The 25672-nt window shown below is 37.9% G+C and overlaps 1 protein-coding gene across 4 annotated transcripts in view; it reads right to left on the bottom strand.

The window, feature by feature from the left end:
• LOC131049880 (mitochondrial import inner membrane translocase subunit TIM10) overlaps positions 1–25672 on the bottom strand; it is a 74403-nt gene that overhangs the window by 39565 nt on the left and 9166 nt on the right. For all 4 annotated transcript variants that reach the window (XM_057983973.2, XM_059221491.1, XM_057983968.1 and 1 more), the window contains exon 3: positions 23326–23364. In XM_057983973.2, the coding sequence (XP_057839956.1) occupies positions 23326–23364 (39 nt within the window). The remainder of the gene's footprint in view (positions 1–23325; positions 23365–25672) is intronic.

Consider the following 25672-nt stretch of genomic DNA (forward strand, 5'->3'; position numbering starts at 1 on the left):
CTAAGTTCTGTTACTATTTAAACCCAAATTAACGAAGTCCATAAGACAACCTACTCATGAAGCAGCAAGCTTGGAGATCCTTGAGCAAATATTCAGATCAAAGACGCAAAACCGTGGAAGTACTCGCACATCCAACACAAGGGCAAATTAATCACCAAATAACTTATTGCAGAGTTTTCAAAAAACTCTACGTGATTTTTCTGGAAAAAATAGCTATTGCGTGTGGTTTTATTTGCAAAAATGGTCAGAAACATGTCTTGATAACTTATAAATTCAGGGACTGAGGGCAGGACATTTTTTCTGTCCACGACTGAGGGCACACAACTAACAAAGGTTTTATTCTAATATTTTAAATTTTTAACACTTCACAGTTCACAGTTAATACAAATTTTCTTTGGCATGTGATTGAGTTTTTTAGTGGTTGTCAAAATACATTAAAGATAAATATATACAAAATTAAAACCTGTATATACGTTATCTGCAAATGTGTACTTAATACCCTTTGCAACAAGGTCATATTACATTATGCAAATAAAATTATACAACACAAGCACTTATTAGCTTTTATATACAGAGTAAAAATCACAGATAAAATAGTACAGAATTAAAATCAAATACAAAACTTTTCTAGCAAGCATCAGCTGTTGAAAATGAAAGCATTTTAATCTTTTATGGTCCGTTATGTTGAACATAATGATTGATGTTGCTTTAGTTTTAAGCAGCCAAATTTTGCAAGTAGGGTCCCATTGAACAATATGATGCTTATTAGGGAGGATGCCTCTATTCTTCATGGTGATATTATTATTCAGTGTCTTGCTTTTGAATGAATTCCCAGGATTGATTGGAAGGCTTTTTAATCTCTTCGCCATTGACTCCCTGTGCTGAAGTCTCTTTCGTAAGTTATATCTAGTTCTACTCCCTAGCTACTGATATGTAAAGAAAACAAAGGAAGAAAAAGAAATTAGTTGTACTTACTTTTATTGATAAATTGATAAATAGAACTAGATTTGCAGCTAAAATACAAATTGATCAGCAAAATAGAATCTCACATATACAACTATCAAACTCATGAGACAGATTTAATTCACAATCCCTGGACAGCAACGTAATAATATCTTCTGACCTATTAGAAAACCTTCCTGATAGATACTTCAAAGTTCGAAGAAATAGTTCATGCTGAAATTCCCATAGTTTGGATACCCAAAGACAGTTAATCACTTCGCATACATGGAGGGCAGAAAGGAATGAAAAAGAAGATTGGGGAGTGATAATTCTGTTTTTTGACATTTAGGAATCCAAAAAATCAGTGCTGGATGATAACTTCAAAAAAGGGTTCATGAAATATCATTGCAATAGAGAATTGCAATATTTGCTTAAAATTGCAAATTGCTGACAACATTTTTTCAAGTGCCTGAAGTAGATTTGTTACATTGTCTTGTGCTTTTATTTTCTATTTTTTATTTTTTATGTTGTCTCCCTTTTGCTAGGTTTCATTCCTATTTTTCTAAAAGAATGTGGCTTTTGCAAGTAAAAGAACTTCTAGTAAACCGAGGGATCCTTACTAGAAACATGGGACATCAAGTGCACAGCGAAGAGAGGTTATTTGTATCCATTGCACTAAGCCTATGAACGATGACATAAATCAGCTCAAATATCACCTTGCACGGATCCCTTGCCAAAATGTTAGGCCATGTATAGAAGCTAGTGCAAAGGTTGGGAGGGAGGCAAAAGCACTCTTTACAGCATTTGAGAATAGGAAATCAAATAAAACGAGATTATGGCAGCCTCAATCCCAAATATCAATTCTACAGGGTCACAAGGAGATGCACGGGGCTCTTCTTCCATTGGGCCATGGATTCGAGGATCACAAAGTGTGGGCAACCATACTTCTAGCTTTTTTGTTCCTCATAACACCCCTTCTCTGCAACCTTCATCGGAAGGTACTGTATGGAATAAAGAATTGCAACATGAGGCAAAGTTGGCATGTGCAAGATTTTGGTAAAAAAATAATATTCCATTCAATGTTGCTTCTAGTCTATATTGGGAACAACTCATCAATGCATTGACTATGGCAGGTAACGAATTCAAGGCCCCAAATCGTCATGAGTTGAGTGGACCATTAATACAAAATGAAGTCGAAAACACACATCAACAAGTGAAAGAACAAAGGAAAATTTGGGAAAAGAAAGGCAGCACCATTTTAATGGATAGGCAGACAAATTGCAGAAACAGGACACTCAACAACTTTTTAGTGGCTTCAGGGGGATAGTTAATATTTTCAAAATCAGTTGATGCCTTCAAAGAAATAAAAAAATGTTAAGACCTTGTGCAATGTGTTGGATGAGATGGTGATAGAAGTGGGAGTGCAAAATGTCATTCAAATTGTGACCAACAATGCAATAGCATATGTTGCAATCAGTAGACTTCTGAAGGGGAGGCACCCAACATTATTTTCGAGCTCTTGTGCTGCCCATTGTCTTGACTTACTTCCTTGAGAGCATAAGAAAATTAAGTTTGATGAAGAATGTTGTTGAGGATGGAAGGAGTATCACAAAGTAAAACTACAACCACAGATGGGTCCTAAATGTTATGAGAGCACAATGATGGTAAGGATTTTGTGCAATCAGAAGTCACAAATTCCTATTAATTTCCTCACATTGCAAAGCATATTACCTACATTACCCGATCTCAAACACATATTTGTGAGTGAAAGATGGTTGGAGAGTCCATATTGTAGGAAGGTTGAAGCACAAAAGGTTGTGAAAACCATTTTTGATGATAAAGTTGTCAAAGCCATGGAGGATATCATCAATGTGATTCTTCAAACTTCAATTGATGATTTATCTTTTACTTTTTTCTAATATTACAATTTGTTGATTTTGTTACGTTTTTTATATTTAGATCTCATAACCATTAGTTAGGGTTTTACAATTGGTGGATGGGAATCAAAACCCCATTAAATGTCTAAATGAGGCCATGAATAAGACCAAAGAGGCAATTCAACATTTGTATAGGTCAAACAAGACCAAATATGAACTCAAATGGTGCATTGATCGAAGGTGAAACCAACAACTTCACCAACATATTCATATGCTATTGCCTACTATTTGAACCCCAAGTTTTATTTCTCCCCTACTTTCAAAGCAAGATGCAAAGGATCTTCTTAGCCTCAACATATGTATTAAGAAATTGGTTGATAATGTTAACCTTTGAGACATCATACTTGATGAGATGCAAAGTGAAGGTTGAAGGGGCATTGTTTTCTTCAAATCCTTAGCATTTGTAAGAGAGATGCTTCATAGCCTAGTAAAAAAAACGTGTCTAAATTTATTTTACTATTTTTGTTTTTCTTAAGTTTTTAGAATCCTTACTAAGTTATAAATGGCAATTGTTATCCTTGCAGATATGTGGTGAAAAGATTATGGTGCCACAATGCCTAATCTTCAAAAGCTTGCCATCTGCATTTTATCTCAGCCTTGTGCTTTTGGTTGTGACTGCAACTGGAGTGTTTATGGGGCCATTCACACAAAGAAGCAGAATATGTTGACTCAAAAGTGTTTGAATGACTCTGTCTATGTGCGATACAAGTTTCAGTTGGATAAAAAGAAGGTACAAGAGCAGTGTTCGCATGAAGCACTTGACCTTGATGACATTGATCCATATTCAGATTGGATTGCTGAGACTAATGATATTGATATGGATCCATTGTTAACTAATGTTGAGTTTGCTGATTTGGAAAGGGAGTAGTTGAATGGGAAGCAGAAGTGGCAGCATATGAGAAGGCGGAAGTCGAGGTTGGTCAGCCAGCAGAGGCAATTTCCTCACATACATAGCTTGATCCTATCACTATGGATGAGGCACCTATTGAGAATATTGTTGCAGTACCATCTACTTCAGCAACACCCACAGTAGCAACAAACTTTTTTGAGCTCTAGTCGTAGACAAAATTTATGATTAATAATTTTCATTGATAACAAAACTTCAAATTAATATGTATTTAGAGGTTTTATTTGATTTTTGGTCTATAATATGTATTAAACTCAAAAAATTATTTATATATGATAGAAATCAGTAATATGTTCTACAAATTCTGTCTACATGTGTGTTTTTTAAGAATTTTTTAAAATTATGTATTTTCAAATGTTCAATAAATTTGCCAAACTTTTTAAAAAATTTGGGCCTGCTGAGTTATTGCAGATTCTAAGTTTTTGAACAATGATCCAAATATTGATGACACTGTGCTGAAAAGTTCAAAAGCAGACAAACACCTCGTCTCGTGGTGTTTTTGCATTTTGGAATGCCTACAAGTGTAAGAATTTCATTAAAATGCTATTTCAAACCTCAATATAGAGCTTCTAATTCCCCCTTCGAATGGAAACTTAACATATCAATTTTAAGAGTTGCCTCTCCCATACTTGAATTTTGATTTTTGGCTACCATTCTCATGAGATAACTGAAGCTCTACTCTTTCATTAACCTTTGCATGGAATCTTAACATATCAATTTTGAGAGTTGCCTCTCCCATTCCTGAATTTTGATTTTTGGCTATTATTCCCATGAGTAAACTGAAGCTCTATTCTTTCATTATCCATGAGCTCCCAGAAACTTTCCTCCATAGCAACTACAACTCCCATTGTTTACCCACCTCCAAAACCTATAACCTGACATTCCTCTCCATTTCTAAAACCTTGGCACCTTGGAAATTAGCAATTTCCCTCATCTCTTTACATAAACCGGAGCACCACTACACATTGTAGAAAGCTCTTGGGATTTATAATCATTTAAATATTGTTATTTACTAGCACCTTTGCACTTGGGCCAGCACAAACTTCCAATTTTCCAACTTTTGCACACCGAGGTTGAAACAAACCAAACAGGGACCTGATTGAGGCAGGTTCCCAAGCAGCCACACCAATTTTTCTTGTGCAGTCTACAAATTTCAGCCCAAATAACTCCGTAAAGGTACAATACTACAATGAATTTGGAACCCGCAAGATCCATTGCCACCAGTAGATCGAGGGGTTAAAGTTGTACAAATCTTAAGTTCCAAAACCCAAGGGTCAAAACTGCACAGTATCCATTGCTGCCACAGAAGGATAAGTCTCAACCACAATCTGCAACTTCTGAGTCTCTAATTTGTTTCTTCTATTTCTGCACACTTCAAGTTTTCATTACTAGGTCATTGTCGCACCAATACGATCACAGCCACACCATAGCAGTCTCCACTGCACCATTCAAGATTTGTATAGTTGCTCCAAAGCATTTGTGCATCTATGTTCGAGTCTTCCACCACTTTTGTCAGACTTCTTTTGCTTCAGCCATCCAGCCAAGGATGCTCTTGTTTCCTTCTTTGTCATTTCCAATGGCTTAGCTAGTTTGTTTAAACTTTATATAAAACCCATCTCTAGTATATTTTAGCTCACATAGCATTTCATTTACAAAATTGTTTATTTCCTTCGTGCTCAAGTGGAGTAAATGAATCAGAATAAAAGACACTAAAATTTATTGTACAATTACTACAAAACAAATGGGACCATTTGTTTGGCATAAAACCTACCACCTGAAACTCTTGTTATTTGACTTCATAGTTTATAATGTGGCAGATAATTTTGATACTTCTGCAGCAGGATAGATGGAAACAGCAATTTGGTAGCAGCACCAGCACATCCTCCACTGAACAAGCATTCACTGCCAAAGCCTCAGATAAGGACAAGGGCAAAGGCAAGTCCTTTCAACAAAAAGGCCAAGGCAAACCTCTGGAGAATCCTACAAAGAATATTTAGTGAAACTATTGTCATAACTCATAAGTATGACCATATGAAGAAAGACTGCAAGAAACAATTGGCGTCTGATCAATCTAGAGAGGTAGGGTCTCATCAGAAGGCCCATGCTGCCACGCATTCTAACCAAAAGGAGTCTGCCTTCGATGCATTCATGGCCAAACGTCCATCTGATCATGTGAAATCATCTGCCCGGTACATTGACTCTAGCACCTCTCGGCACTTCACACATCATCGAGATTGGTTTACAGAATACTCCTTTCACTAATTTAGTGAGATTTGGAGGAGGCGAAGAGTATATTGTTATCAAAAAGGGCAAAATGTTCATATCATGTCCGAAGGGAGAAATTTAATATTTCTCGAAGTATACTTTGTCCCAAGGATGGAACTCAATTTTTGTCAATCATTCAAATAATGCACCATTCTCTACAGCTGGATGTCATCTCTAGTTCACAACATTGTTGATAGGGAGACTCGTTCTGCAATTGTTGTTGGCCTTGAGTATCATGGTCTTTATAGACTTGTTGATACTGGTGATTCTCAAGAGCACGCCATGGCAGCCAAAGGTTCTTCCATCAGCAATCTATGGCATCAACGATATGGGCACCTGAATGTTCACTATCTCTCTCACTTAGTTCGGATGGGTCTGGTTGTTGGGTTACCTAAGATTTCAAACATAGAATCATGGAGTTTACAGAGCTTCTCAAGCTGGAAAGCAACATAAGACTCCGTTTTCAAATGGTAATTCTTGGAGAGCCTCCAAAGTTTTGCAACTGGTACATGCAAATGTCTGTGGACCGATGAACACTCCATCAATCACTAGATCCAGGTATTTTCTATTATTTGTTGATGATTTTAGTAGAAGAATGTGGGTGTACTTTGTTAAAAACAAATTAAAGGTGTTTAGCATGTTTCAGAAGTTTAAAGCCTTAGTGGAAAAGAGTCAAGCTGTCAAATAGTCACTCTTAGGTCAAACAACAAGGGAGAATTTTGTTCTTTTGATTTCTCCGACTTTTGTGTGACACATGGAATTAAGCGTCAACTTACCACACCTTACACCCCTCAACAAAACAGTGTTGTTGAGCGGAGAAACCGCACAATCACCACGATGGCCCGGTCTATGTTAGAGCACAAAAATGTTCCAAAGAAATTTTGACCTGAAGCAGTTTACACTACACTCTCTCTATCTTCTAAACCAATCTCCCACACAAGTCGTTAAGAAGATGACCCCAAAGGAAGCCCAGTCTGGCAAGAAACCCAAAATCAATCATTTGAAGGTCTTTGGCTCTTCTACTTATGTTTGGATTCCAAATGCCAAGCGCAAAAAACTCGATTCCAAGAGCTAGAAACTCATGTTCACGGGCTACAGTGATAACCACAAAGCTTATCAACTAATTGATGTAGACAATGATCGTCTCATATTCAATCATGATGTTGTATTTGATGAAGAACGAGGGCCCTTTCAACTCTCTTCTCCTATTTTGAACCCTGAGGATCAACCTTTGAAGGCTAAGGATTTGGGTGTTCGTCTTCCCTTAGGTCCACCAGATGGGAGGGATTCAAATGACTTTGACTCTGAAGTTGTGGAGTCTCCAAGGCATGATATTGCACCACCCGACTTTCCTCAAGAAAATTTTGATCCGCATCCAGATGACTTTTTTCCAAGCAACCCAGGTGAAGTTAATCCTCTTAAATTGGATGTTCATACTTCTACTCTCCGGCCTAAGTGGTGGGCCAAGACCATTGGTGATCTTCATGATGATGAACTTATTGAGGGTAGATCAACTAGAACCAAGAGCGAATAGAAGAACACAATTAACTTTGCTCTTATGGCCAACATTCACAATGTTTATGAGCCTCAGACATATTCAAAGGCTCAAGGAATACCTGAGTGGGAATAGGCAATAGAAGCTAAACACCATAGTCTTCTAAAGAGCAACACTTGGGTCCTGTCTGATCTTCCACCTAGGAAGAAACCCATTGGTATATAAAGTCAAGTTTAAGGCTGATGGAACTCTTGATAGGTACAAGGCTCAATTAGTAGCCAAAGGGTTCTCGCAGAAAGAGGGCATAGACTATGAGGAGACATTTGCTCCCATAGCAAAAATGAGCACCATCCGGCTTGTCCTCGCTATGTCAACCTGTTGACGTGTATTTTGTACACTATCAAACATAGAATAAAATACCCAAGGGTACCTTATCCTCTCTTGAGTAAAGCCTCTGAATGCTGAAGATATCGCGAAAAGGATCAATCAGGATGACTTCAAGGTTCTTTGCTGTAGGATCTCTACGTGTGGATAAGCAACAATGGTCGTTGTGAATGTTGTTTCTTCAAGGGGCCTTACGTATTCTCGATCTGCAGGAACAGGATTTTCCTAAATGCTAACAAATTCTCAAAAAATAGCAAAAGATAGGGTTTCAAGAGATGGATACTAATCTAATCCTAAGAATGACTCAATGTAGGCTAGACTTGGTAAGATTCTACCAATTTCAGTATTGCCAAGGGATTACAACTCTACTGGAATTGATGCGATCTTCTAAGGTGATTAGTGATTTTCAAATCATCAAGAATTATAGATACTACCATAAAGATACATATCAATATTTCAATAACGATTGAAGGTTCAAGCAATCTCAATATCTCCAGTTGACCACGCACGGCATCCTTACAATCAATAAGAAGCTAGTGGTTTGGAACGTGAATCTCACCAAAGATCAAGCACAACACTTAGTCCTTCAAACTTAAATACTACTTCGACTGAGAATGATTCAAGAAAGTAAACAACCATGAAGATAGCCACAAGAATTGCAATAAAACACCATAACTTCAATATTTTATTGATCTCAAAGCCAAACTGGACAACAATTGTTTGAAATTCTTTCTTCACTACTCAATCTTGCTACAAAATAACTTTCTTCTCTCCAAAGCTCTTCTAACCTCTAATTGCTAATCTAATTTCTAATCTTCTAATAACAAAATGAAAATGAGTGAGGGTATATATAGCATCCTCAATTACAATGAATGGCCCAGATCGAAAGAAGATCAATGGTTGAGATTCTGACACCTAAACCCTAATTAGGGTTTGTTACAAAAAGTTCCCTTTTTAGATGAACATTATTAAATGCATAGCCAAATATTTAATTGGCACAAAAGTCGAGGAAACATAGACCAATGATAATTAAGATGCCACATCATCCTATAACAACCGTTCTTCTAGAACCTTGTTCCCTTTCCAATGCTCTTTCTTAGCATATGCAACGAATCTGGACACAATTCCTTCAACCTCAACAATGGGAATCTCAGGAAGATTCTTCATTCATTCCTTCAAGTGGATAACCTGATCAAAGGCAGTGAGAAGAGCCGCTTCCCATCCAGGTTCGAGTTCTTTGATCTTCTCAATCAGGAGCATAGTAGTGAACATTAGATCCCGTTGCTCATCTGTGATGACATTCTCATCTTTGCAAAAGATGACCTTGACTCTCTCTTCCAACTCTTGGAGGTCCACATCCGTCTCAACTTCAATCCGCCTGCCAAGAATGGTACACAATACTTCAAACACCTTATCCTGAATTGGATGGATGACGCCTTCAACTTGATTGCATTTGGTGTTGATGTCTTCGAAAAGAACCTCTTTCATCTGGAGTAGAGTTGACCACTAAAGTAGGTTATGAGCTCCTCCATCCATTATCTTTTCTTGTGCTAGGATCTTCATTGGTGTTTGCCTGATTACTTGCAGGACAGGAATGATAACATCTCTAGTGTGAGCGAAAGCGGCTACAGTTATCATTAGATTGTGGACGATCTCAAGGACTTGGATAGCTCGGTGGATTGTCTCCATCATTCTTGTTGTAAATTCAACAGCTACCGTGTGGGATTTGTCAATCCAAGAGCTCATAAGCTGAACCAAGCTCTTGACTCTTTCTGCCTCGCCAACTGATTCAAGGGGAAGTGCTTGCACAGGAGATACAGCTGGATCCTGACGTCTCAAGGGCTGATTGAGATGACTAAAATAGCCTCTCCAAGCACCGACCTCTCTCTCAAGCTTCCTATTCTTTTCCATTTCTTCTCTAAGTTTGCCCTTAAGTGCTTCAAATGAATCGGTTGCCTCATCCATTGCCTGTTCAGTAGTGAGTGGACCAAGCTCAAATGTTTCTACATCATACTCATCTGCAAGAATTTCACCTTCATACTTGTCCACTACTGGTGTAGCTATCTGCAATTTCCTGGATCCTGTCTCATCTCTGATCACCTTGGACATCTTGGTGGCCTTCTTCTTCTCCGTTACCTCTTGAGAATTTCCTATAAGGCTCTCTAAGTCAATCACATCCTCTTCTTCTTCAATCACAATCACCCTTGTCAGTCTCTCCTTCAACCAATCTGGAATGGCGGATCTTGTCTCTCTCACTCGTATTTCTTTAAGTAGTGGTTCATCTTCTCGGAGAGGAGATGTCGCTTCATCATCATTTCCCTGATCCTCTTGTAGCTCATCAATTTGTAGAGGTTGACTTGATGAATGTTGAGGTGTTTGTCCCTTCTTTGGCTTATCATTCTGTACCATGGATTCCATAGATTCATCGATCTCAGGTACCATCTTCTCTTGACCTTCAGCTTGACTTTCCTTCTTTCCATGTCGAGAAGATGTGCCTGATGGGCGATCCCGATTGGCCTCTTGCTTCTTCTTGGAGGGTTCTCTTTTCTCAGGTCTTTCTTTCCTCTTTGCGCCTCTAGGATGAGAATCGTCTTCACTTACACTTGCTCCTCCTTCTTCTGGTCTTTCCTCTAAAGTAAAAGTCATTGGTACATTTTGCTCTCTTAACTTATGATGTTGTACATCCACCCATCTGCGAGTACATGACAAAACTGGAGCCATCAAAGCTCTCAAGTCCAAAATCTCAGGCTCGCTCCAATCTATCTTCACTCTCTTATCTTCTTTGTCATAGGACGACTGGAGATGTCTGCCACTGTCCTGAGCTTGATCGGCTACTCTGTAAACTTTGCATTTCCTGATGAAATCTAAAGGTAATCTGGAATACATCTTTCTTTTCACTTCTAAATCACTTGAGAGATTCATCCAAAAGTCTTCCACCTGAAACTCATGTTCGTACTTCCTAGCAACTGTCTCCTCCATATAACCATAAGGATCAAAATTCTCCCGTGGGGCAAAGAAGGTGAATGAATACAAGGCTAATTCCTTCTCTGCATCCTCTGAAGCTTGAGTATTAGGACATACCTCAATTGAATTCCCCAATATGATAGGTACGGGAATTCCATTTCTATGCTTGTGTCTGGATACCTTTGCACAAGCTACCAACTGCCTAGTTATCTCAAGTAGCACTATCCTGTCTGTCGGATACCTCGGCAACATGTAGGGAGGCGAAGGACACCCCTAAACTCTGATATATGTAAACTTTTGAAACTGGATGAACCATGCACCATACCTCTTCACAAGCTTTTGGGCATCCAGAGATAGTCGATTGTGAATCCCGCCTTGCAATATCCTAGTGATGTTCATCGTGAAGGTATCATTGACTAACTTGTAGTCACTTCCAGGTGGATGATGCAAATGAACATAAGAGTCACAAACTCTCACTTCTCCGGGTCCTCTTCCGATCACTCCTCTATGAGGTAGCCCTGCATACTCAAAACTCCTAATCAAGGCATATATGACGTATGAGCTCATGTGGAACGACTTGGTAGGCCTTAGTCTTCTCAACTGCACATCCAGGCTATTGCTAATAATTCTGACCCAATGAATCGTTCCTTTCCCTTGGACAATCATTTGAATGAAGTAGAACATCCATTTTTCGAAGTAGAAGGCTTGAGGAGCCTGTAATTCGATTGAGCAAAGTTATCAAATCTCTGTACTCCTCTTGGAAATCAATCCTATGCGGTGTATTAAGAATCTTGTTCAGGCGAGGACGACTTTTGAGCAACCAATTCTTGTTGATGAGATTCAGGCAAGTGTCGGGATCATCTTCATACATTGACCTGGCTCCTTCCAGGCTTTTGTAAATCATATCATTATGCTCTGGAAGATGAAGAGCTTCGCTTATAGCCTCCTCTGAAAGGTAAGCTAAAGTGTTTCCTTCCTTGGATACGATCGATCTTGATTGTGAGTCATAATGGCGGGCACACTCGATCATCAGCTCATGACACTGGACTGCTGGGGGGAACCGGCCGCCTTGATGATGCCACTTTCAATTATCTTCTTCGCAATAGGTGATGGCTTGCCAATGTAGGGGACCTCTCGAAACTTCTTCACACTGAAGTTTCCCAAGTTGGTATCTCCGAATATTGCTCCATTTGGACATGATCCTGGTCTCCAATTCTTCGTTCTTCTGATCTTCCTTCATGAGAGCCGGGTGACTAGTAGATGCTCCCGCCTTTGGAGTCGCCATCTTGACACCTACACAACATTTCACAATTAGTAATATATCTTGAAGCGTAGAAATATAGAGTGGAAAGGAAGATTTAAGATTTTAATTAGGAAACTTCATGATAAATCTTGAGTTATCATTTCCTAATTAACTATGCCAAACTTAGAATTTTCAAAACAAAAGTTCAAAATTCAAATCTTCAACAATGGTGTCAAGATGATTTCGCCATACCTCCTCTTGAGTATTAAACTCTAAGAAATGATGCAAAAATAGGTGAATTTCGCTAAGCAAAATGTAGATCAAAGCTCTCCCTTGGATAAAATGCGCCTCCTTTAGCCTTCACAAGAATCAACTCCACTTCCTTCTAGTCTCCAACACTTGAAATAAATTCGCTCCAAGCAAACCAGATTTCGCACCATCAATTAGCCTTCCAAATTCGCACTTGAAGCAATGATTGAATGATTTGAATTGTGAAAAAACACCTCCAATATATAGAGCGCTCACCCCTTTGCTCCCTCTAGGCCGACTTGCCAAAAAGAGGTTTAAAAATAAATAAAATTCCAAAAAGGGGGGGGCGACTTGGCAAAATAAATGAAAATAAGGCCTTAAGCGCTTTATATTTAATTTTAATTTAATAAAAATTAATTTTAAATGCCTCCAAGATAGAAGTTTGATTTTTTAAGGCTTAAAAATAATTTATTAAATGCCAAAATGTCTTTTATTTAATGCCAATTTAATTTTAATTTTTTCAAATGCCTCAAAATTAGCAATTTTGGCGATCTAATGCAATTTGGAGAATATTAATTATTAAAACAAGGCTTAATGAAACTTCCTGAGGATTTCGCCCTAGATCCTCTCTGAGGGTCGGGAGCGATTTTTCATTTCTTGCTCAAATTTAGCACTTTTCTACCTCCAAAATTTCTTCAAGACATTTCAACTAGGTCCTTTCACTGAATTGCAAACTTAGCTTAATCCAATTTTGGAGAAAAGGCGTGATTTTGAAGTTTCTCGCTGTGGGCCCTCTCTAAGGGTCCGTAGCGATTTTTTGATTTTGAGCTTGATTCTCCATCATTTTTCATTAAAACTTTATTCATCATTTGGCAATGTCCTTCCTTAATCCACTCCAACCAAATTCGCTTTGTTGTTGTAAGGTAAAACGAGGATTTTCAACAATATCGCTATGGGCCCTCTCTGAGGGTCCGAAGCGATTTTTCGCTGTGGGCCTTCACTGAGGGTCCGAAGCGATTTTTCATTTTTTGACCAAAATCATCAAGTTTCAAAGGCAAAATAATATTCATCCTACTCTTGGAGGTCTTTTCTCCTTGTCCAAACCTTGCCTTAGCACCATTTTGAAGAAAACATGCATTTTTTGAAAATCTCGCTGTGGGCCTTCAGTGAGGGTCCGTAGCGATTTTTTGGTTCTAGGCAAATTCCTTCATCTTTTAATCTTCAAATCACCTCCAAGGCATAACACATCACGTTCTCCTCCTATCCAAGCAAGATTTTATCTCAATTCTTCAAACCAAGGAGAGAAAACTGGAAAATCACTATGGGCCCTCTCTGAGGGTTCGTAGCGATTTTTGTAATTGCCTTCAAACTATTGATTCTCAACGATTTCTTTTCACTTCAAGGCTTTTCAAACATCGTTTCTAACCCATGCCTAACCTTAGCTTTCCTCAAACTTCGATGAAAACTTCCCATTTTAGGTTTCTCGTTGTGGGCCTTCAGTGAGGGTCCGTAGCGATTTCTCGCTGTGGGCCTTCAGTGAGGGTCCGTAGCGATTTCTCGCTGTGGGCCTTCAGTGAGGGTCCGTAGCGATTTTCCATTTTGGGTTGATTTCCTCTTGTGTTGATCCTCCAAATTATATTCAACGGATAGACCTTGCCTTCCTCCATCCCCTCCAATCATGAAATCACTTTGATCCTGCAAGAATAATGCATATTTGAAAATCTCGCTGTGGGCCCTCTCTAAGGGTCCGTAGCGATTTTTGCTACCTGGACCAAAATGCTTCACTTTTCGTCTAAAAATCACTTTGCCAAGGAAGATATCGTCTTGTTCTTTGTTATGAATAAAAATTCATGTCCAAGAAAGGTCCAAAATGTGCACACAACGAAAATCGTTGTGGGCCTTCTCTGAGGGTCCGTAGTGATTTTTCCTTTCCTAGGCAAAACTCCTTCAATTCATCATCTTTGATCAAGTTTGGATACTTCATTATGTTCATTCTATCCTTTTATCATGCCCTTGACCTCTCAAATCGACCAAATAAAGCTTGCAATGACCCTTATAAGATTTCTCGTTGTGGGCCCTCTCTGAGGGTCCGTAGCGATTTTTCTGTTTTCAACAAGGTCCTTCATCATTTCTAGCCAAATCTTCCTCAGGTGGGTGGAGAAAGTCATTTATTTTCCATTTATGATCAAAACTTGGTCTCTTTTCATTGCAAAACGAAGGAAATCAAAATCTCGCTGTGGGCCCTCTTTGAGGGTCCATAGCGATTTTTTCCTTAGCTTCCAAAATTCACCATCTTTCACGTCTCCAGACCGTCCAAAGCATCAAATCACGTTGAATCATCCTTCCAGGAGACCCTGCACAAAGCAATTTAGAAAAGTCAGTAACAAATATGATTTAAACAACATTTTCGCCCTGGGCCCTCTCTGAAGGTTAGGAGTGATTTTACCCTTTTAGGCCAAACTGCTTCAAATTTAAGTCCCAAACTGCTTCACAAGGCAAAGTTAGGTCATTTTCAAGGTCAGGAACCAGTTAGCAAGCTCATCAAAAACAAGAAATTGCACTTGGGATAAATTTCGCCCTGGGCCCTCTCTGGGGGTCAGGAGCGATTTGTCTGCTTCAGGCATCATCTTGCTTCAAAAATTTGATCAAAACTCACCTAGGCAAGAATACACAATTTCACCTTCAAAAATGCTAACAGTTAGTCAAAATTGGATTTCACCCTAAAAACCTTTATTAGACCTAACCTGAGACCTATTTGACTCTCCTAAAAGACCTACCTTATTTCAATCATCTCAATCTTTGGGAGGACGCTTAACAACTTTCAAAATTTGACTGGACTCAACTTGAATAACATCAAAAGAAACCCCTAAGGTTTAGCCCTAGTCCAGACAGATAACTCACTCACTTAAAACCCTAAAAGCAGAGAGAGAAACAAGCAAAACAAAAGCGAAAAAGCAGAGGGGGTCCCCATTTTAATGGGGCGATGTGTGAAATGGTCACAACACAACCCAATTTGGATAGACAGTCTGTCAAATGGACATCAAGAGTGCATTCCTCAATGGTAAGTTGTAGGACGAGTTCTACATGACGCAGCCTCCTGGTTTCAAGGTTGTCGGTAAAGAACATCAGGTATAAAAATAGGTAAAAGCACTCTATGGCCTCAAACAAGCTCCTCGAGCATGGTACATTAAAATTGATAAGTAATTGGTTGATCAAGGCTTCTAGAGGAGTCCTTCTGATCCCAATTTGTATGTCAAAAATACTGGTGGTGATATCCTTCTTGTCATCTATGTTGATGACCTGATCGTCACTGGAAGTGCAGCACATTTGATCGAGCAGATCAAACAAAATTTATGCTAGTCCTTTGATATGACAGACTTGTGATTGCTACATTATTGTCTCAGTGTAGAGATTTGGCAGACAGGTGGCCACATTTTTATTTCTCGGTCAAAGTATGCCAAGAGTCTGCTGGATAAGTTTTGAATTAAATAACTAATTAAATGTTTTAATACCCTCCCTTAATGGTCATCCTATAAACTACACCAAGTTGCCCCCGCAATTTTACAAACTTGTCTAGGCTCAGAGACTTGGTGAGGATGTTTGAGGTCTGATGCTCAGATGGAACATATTGCAATTGTACTAATCCATCTTCTACAAGCTTGCGGATGAAATGACAATGAAGCTCAATATGTTTTGTCCGCTCATGGAAGATTGGATTTTTGGCAAGTTTCAACACCCCTTGATTGTCACAGTACAAGGTAGAAGGACCTGCTTGAGACATTTGCATGTTAGAAAGCATCCTTCGAAGCCAAATTGCCTCACAAGTTGCCTTTATAGTTCCCCGATATTCTGCTTCTGTCAAGGAAAGAGCTACTACCTGCTGCTTCTCGCTAGTCCATGTGATTGCACTTGTGACCAAAGTGAAGACATACCTAGAAGTAGACTTTCTGTCATCAACAGAGCCTGCCCAATCCGAGTCTGCAAAACCAATGAGCCTAGTAATATAATGTATTTTAATAGTTTTTAGTTAGATTAGATAGTTTCTAATTCTGTTTAGTTTACAAATGTTTCTTTTAGAAAAATTGTCCTATAATTGTGTGACGTCCCCATCTTTGATCCCAGAAATAACAATCAATGAACAATGTTTGGATCAAGATTGGTAGCTGGGGTAGCGTTTCCAAGTGATTAAAGTAATAAGTTACATAGTACCAATAATAGGTAAAAGAGAAAGTTTAAAATATCTTATTCAATTAACATCCATATGGTTACAACTAAGGAACTGAATAAGAAACTAAGGCATATGTAAATCATACAATTGCCCAGATGAGGGGTTGGTATTTAATAAGAACAAAGTAGTGATACAGACTAACAAAAGGCAGATAAACACATCAGCAATTATATTGGAGATAATGATGAGATAGCACCTCCTTGAACGGCAATAAAAGAAGATATTATAGAAGACGCTGAGTTTGGTTAAAGAGACATCTAATTACACAGTTAGAGTGACTTATGTTAACATTATGATGGGCAATAATTAGACAACGACAACAACTTCAAAATACTTGTAAAATATTATGGTTTATAAACAATGGCATCAATTCTGAGATAATAGCATTATTAAAGAGAAGGCCATTCTGATACAATAAAAGCAGTGACGTCCATTCTTTACAAGCAGCCACGAGAAGCATGTTATGATTACAGTGATCGCTGAAGTGTTGATTTACTATTCTTTGGTCATCGCCTAAGAAAAATAAAGATTAGCTAAGGTAACAATTAATTAGGAGGGAGAGGCACGATCACCAAAAATTAAATAATCATTAGCCAAAGGGTGCGATCTGCTAAAGATAATGAAAAGTTGCAACTTTCATATTCATATCTCTTCAGGGCGTATTAAAGAAATATCGAACACCCTTTCAAAGGGTATGGATGGAGCATTCTTTATTTTCAGTCCCGAATTAAATCGCTATTATAAGGAAAAGAGCAGCCAACTGGGATGATTTTCCATCACGCATAGCAAGGCTGAATACGTAGGCTTAGCCTAGAAAGTCTAATAATGTTTGTGGAATTTCATAGTAATATTATTAGAGTGCAACACGTATGGCAGTCATTCTTATTTTCTTCTATAGTGGCAGACCAGATCTGACACATGTCTGCCCTTACAACCACTAAATATCATTATTGCTTTTAGGCTGTGATGGTATTATTAATTTACATATTCAATAATTAGAAAATATAATTTAATTCATTTATTTATTTAAATTCAAGTCTGAAAAGGATAATAGATTTATCTATATAATAATCATCAGCAAATTTGTCCAGATCAGATCAGATTAGGACTGTTATTAAGTTACAGGTAGTAACATCCTTATTCTTGGTGACATGTACAGTAATATGCTCAATATGATGATTAGGATTTGAAGCCATAATGACCATATGCAGAATTTAACAATAATATAAATATAGATCTTAATATAAGGGTTATAAATATAGATATTAATTTAATAATAAATATTAATGTAATAATCATAATTATTATGTCGTCTTTTAGAAACTGTTCTGCAGTAATGCATAATAATGTTAACTTTTAGAAAACAGATTTATTATTCCTAACAGATATAGTTGCAGAAATCAGAGAACAACACATAACACAGGATACCCTAGGAAAACCTCCCTCTTGGAGGAAAAACCCAGCAATAATAGATCCTCAGATCTGATTAGATTAGGTTAAAGTAGCAGAGTTACAAAGTTCCCAGCTAGGGTAGAATAATCAACAAGTGATGATAGATAAGAACAGACTTATCTTAGTTTAGATTTCTGTTATGACAGCCTCTAGGTCAGCAACTGTGAACACCAATCTGCAACCTTTTCCTTGCACTCCAGCACACTGAACTTCCACAACTTTGAGGTTCAGATCTGTACTTTTGTTTCTGCACATTCAGTAGTACAAGTTGCACTAATCAACATTGTAAGAACACACCAAGTTCCCTCTAGATCTGCACCTTGGTTTGGATGAGTTCACACACAGCTGGAGTGTTAAATTCGCTAGACTTGAAGAAGGACTTCACATTAATGGTTGAATAGATGACTAAAAAGTACTTTGCTTCACAACTGAAGATTTCGCACTTATTCTGATTTCCGCACAGCAGAGGTAATTCGTGTGTATTCGTTGTGTATATAATACATTCTTTGTGGCTTGTTATATATGAGGATAGGTGCCTTATTGGGTCGGCCCAATAAGGCACTTTTAGCGCTAAAGACTTTTGTCTTTTCCACGTTACATGGGCAAGATAGGGATAGGGTCGGCCCTATATCTCAACTCCACGTTCCATTTAGTGCAGCCCTATTCTAGGGCGCTGAGATAATACACCACACGTTTGGAAAGGTAGAGGGCCCAGCCCTATTTGTTGGTTACACTCTACACAACCTAAAAGGTGAGATTACAAAGGGAAAGGGCCCGACCCTTTTTGGGATGGGTTCTAATGTTGCCTTGCAGCAATTAGAACACATCTCCTATTTATTTTACAACCTAGTTACATAAAACTAACACTCCCTCTTAACTAGGGAGAAAAAATAAATACATAATCAGATTCACATGAACAAACTCATGGTATGAGCATTTACAAGGTTTAGGATTAGGGCCCAACCCTAATAGTACAAGCAATATACAGTTCGTGATTTGATCACGCAATTACATTACAATGAACCTTTACATGATCTTTTCTTGCAATGCCTGCAGAGGATGAAGCCAACACTTCATAACTTTACACTTTCCTGGGGTCCTGCATGTAACATCATGATGCACATCTGCAGAGAATCACAAAGACCTTTCCATATGCACACCTGCAATAATTAATACTCAAAGATATATATAACCATACAACATAAATCATGCACAACCGCAGAGGATACATAAGCTTCTTTACTGAGAAGAACAACCTGTCTCCTTGCACACCGCAGAGGGTGAACCCACCTTGCACTCCGCAGAGGGTGAGAAATAACCGCCACCTTGTATTCCGCAGAGGGTGGAAAGAACTGCCACCTTGCACTCCGCAGAGGGTGGACTCACCTTGCACTCCGCAAAGGGTGAGAGCGAACTGCCACCTTGCACTCCGCAGAGGGTGGACTCACCTTGCACTCCGCAGAGGGTGAGCGAGCACTACCACCTTGCACTCCGCAGAGGGTGGATGATACACCCAATGTATCATAGAATATAACTAGGACACTTGTTAGTTTCAATATAGAATATAATAAAGGAAAACATTTGCAATAATCAAGTAACACATTTATCAATCCCATCATTAGAGAAATAGATCACAATGATTAGAAACCAGCAATGAGATAAAGAGTATCACAGGACTCCCTCTAAAACCCTATCTAGAAGATAAATCCACAACAAATTTCTGACTTAAAGTTGGAACCAAACTTAAATCTAAAACAAAATTTAACTTAAGGGTGGATCAACAAACCAATAGATCAAATAAGGAAATCTTCACGATTGTGAAGATTTGATACTTCATTTATGTTTGCATCTTCTTGCACATCCTGCATTTGACAGTCCCTTGCAAAGTGACCGCGCTTGTTGCATCGGAAGCATCGGATGTGGGATAAGTCTCTTGGTCTTTTCCTAGAAGGGGGGGTAGGAGAGCTGAAATCTCTATTCCTCTTGAAATCATTCTTCTTCCAATGGCTGCCTTCCTTCTTAGCCAAGAGGACATGTTGCTCATCATAAGGGTTCTTAATTTTTCCTTTTGCAGCCAGCCGAGACTCTTCTTGAATGCAATCTCCCATTAATTGATCAAACTTAGGAAGCTCAACTCTGGCACAGATTCCTTGAACAAATGGCTCCCAAGAGGGAGGAAGACCATTTAGGGCAGTCATAGATAAGTCACTATCTTCAATGCTCTTCCCAACAGTGGCAAGCTAATCTCTCAGCTCAGAGATTCAAATGAAGTAAACAGCAACAGGTTCTTCTTTCTCTAATTTGATGTAAGAGAGCTGATTCCTTAAGGCAAGGATGTAGCTGGTATTGTTGACTTCGTACATCTTTTCCAATGTAGAGAACATCTCCCTGGCAGACTTCTTCTTGGAGATGGATGGCACCAAATGATTTTTGACGGTGTCTATTATTATCCTTTGAGCTTGGAAGTCCTTCTTCTTCCAATCTTCTTTCTCACTTGCACCCTCAGGTTCCTTAGCATCTTTGTAACATATTCAGCAAGATCATTCAATGCCATCATTATCCTGACCTTCCAAGAAGAGAAATTTGTGTGACCTTCCAACCTATCTTCAAACCTGATATAAGAAGCCATGGGAACTAAACTTTTGAACAGAAGGTTAGAAGGAAGCACAAATCTGATTACAGCCTCTATACAAACCTAGGGCTCTGATACCATGTTAACTTTTAGAAAACAGATTTATGATTACTAACAGATATAGTTGCAGAAATCAGAGAACAACACATAACACAGGATACCCTGGGAAAACCTCCCTCTTGTAGGAAAAACCCAGCAATAATAGATCCTCAGATCTGATTAGATTAGGTTAAAGTAGCAAAGTTACAAAGTTCCCAGCTAGGGTAGAATAATTAACAACAAGTGATGATAGATAAGAACAGACTTATCTTAGTTTAGATTTCTGTTATGACAGCCTAGGTCAGCAACTGTGAACACCAATCTGCAACCTTTTCCTTGCACTCCAGCACACTGAAACTTGCACAACTTTGAGGTTCGTATCTGTATTTTTGTTTCTGCACATTCAGTAGTACAAGTTACACTAATCAACACTGTAAGAGCACACCAAGTTCGCTCTAGATCTGCACCTTGCTTTGGATGAGTTCACACACAGCTGGAGTGTTAAATTCGCTTGACTTGAAGGACTTCGCATTAATGGTTGAATAGATGACTGAAAAGTACTTTGCTTCACAACTGAAGATTTCACACTTATTCTGATTTTCGCACAGCAGAGGTAATGTGTATTCATTGTGTATATAATACATTCTTTGTGGCCTGTTATATATGAGGATAGGTGCCTTATTGGGTCGGCCCAATAAGGCACTTTTGGCGCTAAAGACTTTTGTCTTTTCCACGTTACATGTGCAAGATAGGGATAGGGTCGGCCCTATATCTCAACTCCACGTTCCATTTAGTGCAGCCCTATTCTAGGGCGCTGAGATAATACACCACACGTTTGGAAAGGTAGAGGGCCCAGCCCTATTTGTTGGTTACACCCTACGCAACCTAAAAGGTGAGATTACAAAGGGAAAGGGCCCGACCCTTTTTGGGATGGGTTCTAATGTTGCCTTGCGGCAATTAGAACCCATCTCCTATTTATTTTACATCCTAGTTACATAAAACTAAAAAATAATTCATATAATTAGTGATGAATAAATATGTAAATGATTTATAATGAATCAAAATAAGATTAATTATCTAGTATAGTAAAATTAGCAAGTACTTGATAGATTTAGGAAGGAGTGAATGTCACAGATTTGATTCACATTAAGATAGACTTGTCTCTTAATCAAGTTAGTTTAAGTCATAAGTACATAGAAACGGATTAATTATGGTTAAAACAGAACTAAACCTAGTAGGGGACATTACAAATTGGCTATATATGTAACTTCGTTATCATTAATCAATCATCCAATTACCAAAACAAGGTCACTATTGACTCTGTTACTCAAACTTATTATAAACCTTAACTCTGGATATGGGTAATCAGAATTTCATCACTTGACATATGACTTGAGCCACAAAGAGTTTTTCTTCAGCCTTGCATTGCAGCTGTACAATCTAGATGTGTCAGGTCCTTGCAGGTTTTACATGCACACTGAAAAATGGGAAAAATGTATGGGAGTGAATTGCTCTATTAATTCCACTTCATAATAGTTTTCCATTTTCAAAATACAAAATCTCTTTTCATTTTACATAGCCACAAATTCGACAAAACAAGAATACAAAATGTTTTAAATAAAGGAGCTGCTCCAAATTAAACCAGAGGCCAGTAACTTTCCAATCCCGTTATGGTGATTTTTGTACTAATTTGGCTGTATTCACATGAAATATTTTGGTTGTAAAAATGATCAATGACAAACACTATAAAACAGTTTTTGTTCACTTAAATTGGTTATTTATAGATGCTTTATGACACTTTGTAGAACTCTTTTTATCAGCCAATCTTTTGCAAAATCTAAAGCATGCAGCTGGCATAAAAAGACCTCAAAGGTACTACTTGAACTCCAAGATGTTCAGACATGTTCACTTTAATTTATTTATAAACATTATAAAATCGCTTTACCCAATGTTTGAAAATTGAACCTATGGACTGTAAAATCTTATTGTGTAAACACAGAAGTTAATCTAGTAGATTTTGAAGATTAGTTTCTGTTATCTCAAAGAAACTCTATTGTGGAGTAAAGGCTCTTAAGTTGGTGATTAAACTAGAAATTTGAAATGAGTCAACCAATCTTTCTTGAAAATTTTTATCTATGCAGGTCAAATTTGGAGTTCTACAAGGTGTTGCCAATCCTCTAAGATGTTTAAATTTGTCAAGATTGAACTCATCGTGAATCTCAAAAAATCTATGATCCTTCTTCACCCCTACCACCTTTATGCCTTTGGCTTTATTGAAAAAAAATTATATTAGAAAAAACTAAAAAGAAACTATATTTACATCCATGTGTGCACAAAGTTGGTCAATTAAACCAAAAAATGCATCCATTACCAATGGTCCAATAGAATATTACTGCAGTTAAAAAAAACCTAGGAACTCAACAAGTAACTAACAATTGGAGAAAACCAAAAATGTCTAAAGACTGACAAATGCAAACAGTCAAGAAATAGCCCATCAACCAAGCTTAATGCTGAATTTGAAACGTGCAACTGTTGCAATTTATTTCAATCTGAACATTTCAAGCTAGCTAATTCCAGAAATTGCATACCTCTTCTCTATACATTTGTCAAAGCAAGTTTGAGTAAGCCTGCATCAAAGAACAGACAGCACTCTCACAACTCAACAACTTGCCAATTTATTATATCGAATATAGTGACAACTACTAAATGAGTATAAAATCCATAATAATCTAGGCAATGTAAAAATGCCTTAATGCCTTGTACAGAATTTTCAGAAAACGTGTGGCACTTCATTAAAACCCATAAATGTAGACCTGGCATTATAATTACCCCAAAAGGTTCTCAAAACAAGCACAAAAATTTTAATCAAATTTTAAAAAGTAGTTGTATGTTTATGCCTGGAACCAAGAGCTCAAGATAGTTAAAAGCAAAAAGTAACATAGCTCAAATTTTAAAGAGTAGTAGTAGTATGTTCATGCCTGGAACCAAGAGATCGAGTTAATTAAAAGCAAAAAGTAAGATAGCTGAAATTTTAAAGAGTAGGGGTATGTTCATGCCTAAAACCAAGAGATCAAGATAGTTAAAAGTAAATATAAACTCAAAAAGCAATATATGACATAGTCCTCACTAATTACATCATGCAGATGTTACCAAATTTAAAATTGAATAGTGATCATAGAATGAACCCTGAACTGAATTCCTATCAAATTAAATTTTAAACCTTCACAACTTTTATTATCAATTCTTGTATTCCATCCAGACTCCAAACAAATGTTGAAATCATAGTTAGAAAACTCGGACTCGCCACAGTCTCAGCAGCCCAAAAATTGGACTCGGACTCGGACTCGGATTAAAGAAAACCGTAGTTTTACAAAAAAGCAAAAAGAAATTACTGCATCTAGAGAACATAAGAACCATAATTGAAACATTACACGTCATATGATCTCCAAACGCTCAATATTTGAAATTTCATCATTCATACTCATAGTTTCAAACTTTAAAATTTATAACAGCAGCATAAGTTTATAAATGTTTACAAAATTACATATAATGATATGTCCAAATGTTAAAAACAGCAAACTAAAGACTACATCTTCCTGTTTTTAGCAATAACAAATGTCAAAAGTGAGGAAAAGTGAAAAAAAAAATGTTTTAACCTTGACTGGGCATTCTCAGCAAGCGGCAAGAGTCTTCATCAGGACTCGGGAGTCCTGACACTAGACTCGTGAGAGTCCTTAGCACAGACTCAGGAGTCATTGCCCCGGACTCTCCTGGACTCGGCTCGGGAGTCTGTGGCGAGTCCACTCAGCCCGCCAACAGACTCGGGAGTCTTGGAAAGTCCGCAGCAAGTCCACAGAGTCCTCAAACTATGGTTGAAATATATTATGTCCACACAGATTGAAATAAAAAACAAAAACCATGGTACAGCAGATAGCAGAAAAATTCAAAAAGAGCCTGATTTGGGGAAAACTGTTTGACAGTAGACAACTGTATAGTAAATACAGTAGGCCTTTATTATTTCCTGCCTGGCCAAGGAAGAATGCCCTACAAACAGTAGATTTATGCCAGCAACAGTAGAGAGTGAATGAAGAGTTTCTAGGCAAACAGAACAGCATCATTTAGTTTTAAGAAGATTTATAAAGGCGCTCTTCCAGATAGGGGTCACCTTGGTTCATTTTAGGTTTGCTGCGGTCAACCCATAGGCATTCTGCCTGTCCCCAGCTACACCAAACTGGATCCCGAATCAGGTTCAGATCAGACCCAGATCCAGGGACTCTGACTGACAAACTGGTAACTTAGCTTTTGCTACAATCAAATGAAAATACTGAAGACATAAAGCCATTTGTGCAAGGATGATCCTTTTCTCAACTTTTCTTTGTTGCCACATTTCTTTAGATAAAGATAACCATTGTAAAGAAGTGGATAGATTTGCTATTAGGATCTCTCATGTAAAAGGAATTCCTGCTCGATATTGGAAGGATAATTTCATAAAATTTGTTATGTAAACGTTTGAGATTAGTTCATCAGGTCACAAAATCAATAAACGTCTGCCAAATCTTATGAGAGAAAACCAAAATAGATGATCAAGAAAATTGAGTCTGGTTACATTTTCAAATGTTTCAAATAAATTTCTATATAGTCCTTTGTCCAAAAGGTTGGGCCTTATCCTCCTTATGAGAGTAGATTTGTTTTGGATAATATTTTACCAAGCAAAGAAGCTATGTCACGGACTGAATTCTTTGGTGAACTCCTTCCATGCGAGTCAGAAGTATTTGACACCACCAAGCTTCCATTTGTTAATGTCATATTAAACAATCTAGGTTTTGGGCCTAAATTTATAGGACGGGTTCTATTCAGAAACATTCTTACAATAATTGTAATTAATGGATCTGTCAGATATTTTTCCCTCTATTAAGATCAGTAAACCAACGATGA

The sequence above is a fragment of the Cryptomeria japonica genome, chromosome 5 (assembly GCF_030272615.1).
Source record: "Cryptomeria japonica chromosome 5, Sugi_1.0, whole genome shotgun sequence".
In the NCBI taxonomy this organism is placed as follows: Eukaryota; Viridiplantae; Streptophyta; class Pinopsida; order Cupressales; family Cupressaceae; genus Cryptomeria; species Cryptomeria japonica.